Source organism: Equus caballus, chromosome 27, assembly GCF_041296265.1.
Source record: "Equus caballus isolate H_3958 breed thoroughbred chromosome 27, TB-T2T, whole genome shotgun sequence".
NCBI lineage: Eukaryota > Metazoa > Chordata > Mammalia > Perissodactyla > Equidae > Equus > Equus caballus.
In genome coordinates, this window is record NC_091710.1 from 51,389,409 (window position 1) to 51,391,949 (window position 2,541).

General features: G+C 45.7%; 1 protein-coding gene across 1 annotated transcript; it reads left to right on the forward strand.

Moving 5' to 3' along the window:
* The first annotated feature begins 428 nt into the window (after nucleotides 1–428).
* On the forward strand, nucleotides 429–1,288 carry DEFA22 (Paneth cell-specific alpha-defensin 22). Its single transcript, NM_001166081.3, is given in 2 exon segments — nucleotides 429–655; nucleotides 1,039–1,288. Coding segments are annotated over 2 exon segments (303 nt in total). The 5' UTR covers nucleotides 429–483; the 3' UTR covers nucleotides 1,170–1,288.
* Nucleotides 1,289–2,541: the final 1,253 nt, after the last annotated feature.

Genomic DNA, 2,541 nt, shown 5'->3' on the forward strand with positions numbered 1-2,541 from the left:
TCAGAATTTGTGAAAATGCAATCTAGTATCCAGTGTGAGTGAGAAATCTCGTACACGTCTGATTATTGCCCTTTGTTAGCCACGCTTTTGGAAGTTTTCAACCACATCTCTTGACGTCTGAGATGTCCTATAAGGCGTATGCACACATTTTACTGGTAAATATTCAAGCAGATGAGAAATAGGGAAGGTTATCATGTTCCTATGAGGCGTTAGTCACGACAGCTGAAAAACAAACATGGACACCAGAAAATAGAGGCATCATGGGGTGGGGGCGGGGGGAGCAACTAGATCAAAAGGACATCAAAGTTCCTCTGGGCCGACAAGAGGATCTTTGGCCGCCCCACCTTCACCTAGTCACACATTCAACACAACACCTTCTTTCCTCCAATCTGTCTCCTATAAATACAGACTGCCTCTGGGCTCCCCATTCACTCAGGCTCCTGCACTGCCATCTGGACCCTGTTCTCCAGGTGACTCACGGCCATGAGGACCCTCGCCCTCCTCGCTGCCCTTCTTCTCTTGGCCTTCCATGCCCAGGCTGAGCCCCTGGGAGAGAACGATGACCAGGTTCCTGCTCAGGACCAGCCTGGAGCCGACGTCCAGGGGATGACCATCTCCTTTGAGGGGGACGAACGCTCCACTCGAGATGCTGCAGGTGAGAGACCAACCAGTTTGCTGTTAGGATCTGCAGGCCAATTAGAGGGACTTGTCAGTACATGGAGGCTGGGCTCAAATTGGGTGAGTGGATGAGGTGGGGTGAGGAGTAAGTAACCCTAAGTTTGAGAGGTGGACTGTTGAGAAAGAATCTACATGATAGAGTGGGATCAGAGAAAAAATTAGGAACCTGCATGACCAACACCTAGTCAGGAAGATTTCTTGTGAGCTATGACAAGAAGATGAATTCTCTCCACCCTAACATGACTGGTTTGGTCTACTGTAAGAAGACACCTGGCCTCTCTGCATATCCCCTTGAGGCTGGTTCTGCCTCTTTGCCCTCCCTCCTTCCCCTTGTACCTGACAGTCCTCTTCCTTCCACAGGCTCTAGGCCAGGTCTTATCTGCCACTGCAGCTCCTTTTGCCAAAGACCTCATAAGCAAGAGGGGATCTGTACCAGAGGCAAACTCAAAAGGCTTTGCTGTCGTCCTGATGGTCGTCGTGGTCCTCGCTGAGCTTTGTGGATTGAGACCCAAAGCAGCAAAGGATTCTATTTTAAGACCTGCAAAAGGGTTTACTCTTTCTACCTTCAATTTTTCTTAAATCTTCTCCAAAATAAACTTCCAGCATTGAATGCAGTGTGTTTGTCAATTTCTTCTCTTTTTCCTTTTTTGGCTTTTCATAGAGCTTGTTTATAGCTGCGGTTGACTTGTATAGAGAATTCAGTCCAGAATGGTATCGTTAAGTTAACTGGACTTTGCCTCCCAGTGCTGCAAAATTTGAGAATTATACGGCAACAAGAAAAGCAGAAACAATTAAAACGATTGGTAATTACAACAGTGTTAATCTACAAAATTCCATCCATTCATAACGACCCTCCGATGAGAAATCCGAGTATAAAGTGTAGGAGAAGGTGGTGCTGACTCAAAGGAAAAGTGGATCCAATGGGCTTCTTTACTTGTTCCTTACACTTAACAGATGGGAGGGCATTGACATACAGGATATTTTCTTATTTTAAGAGTATATGTTAAGTACAGATATATATGTTTTTCTAACTCTATCAACAAGCCAGAGTGAACTACAGCTTCAGTGAGCCACAACCAAGAAAAGAGGAAGAAGTGTGCCGCAAACACAAAATGTTGATCAGCGGCAGTATCCCCAAGTAATGCCCAGAGAGAAGGGGGGTCCAGAAGCTGGTCAGTAGAGGTGGTCATGCCCAGGGACCAGTGAAATAACTGGTCTGCCTTCGAACATCAAAAAGTAAATTAGGCCAATGTCCAATGAAGGAGGTGGTCTCAGCTCTCTCTCTCTCTTCAAAGTCATTGAGTCTACTAATTACCATAAACCCCTACTAATTTTAGTGAAATTCCAGCAAGAAATAGTGCATTTGCAGTAATGCTAATGAACCAAGTCAATACATCATAATGATGAGACAAGGGCTCCTACACTTACTGTCCTGAAAAAACTTAAAGAAGGCCTGATGTGTCAGAAAGGCAAGTGCCTAAATTCAAAATTTCTATAAAAGGCAGGGATTTAAGAGCACCATGATATGACAAAAGAAACTATTTTTATTACAAAAGCAAGTCTCATCCTGATAACAACCCATCGCTCAGGTGTGAATCAACACGGAGACACACCCAGCGCCTTGTCCTGACGGAGAGTCAGCTGTTTGACGTGAAGATCTGAAAGCTCATTGAGCCTCCTCCTGGAGGGAGGAAAGATGCAGCACAGAGAGCCCGAAGAGAAGGAGGAAGACACAGAGCTCTCCTGTTGCCTAAAGTCACTTTGATGTTCCTCTGATCTAGCACCTCCACCCATGGCCTTAGGTCTACCTACATCCTGGACGTCTGTGGGTACCATCCCTACGTCAAAATGATAAGGATCCCA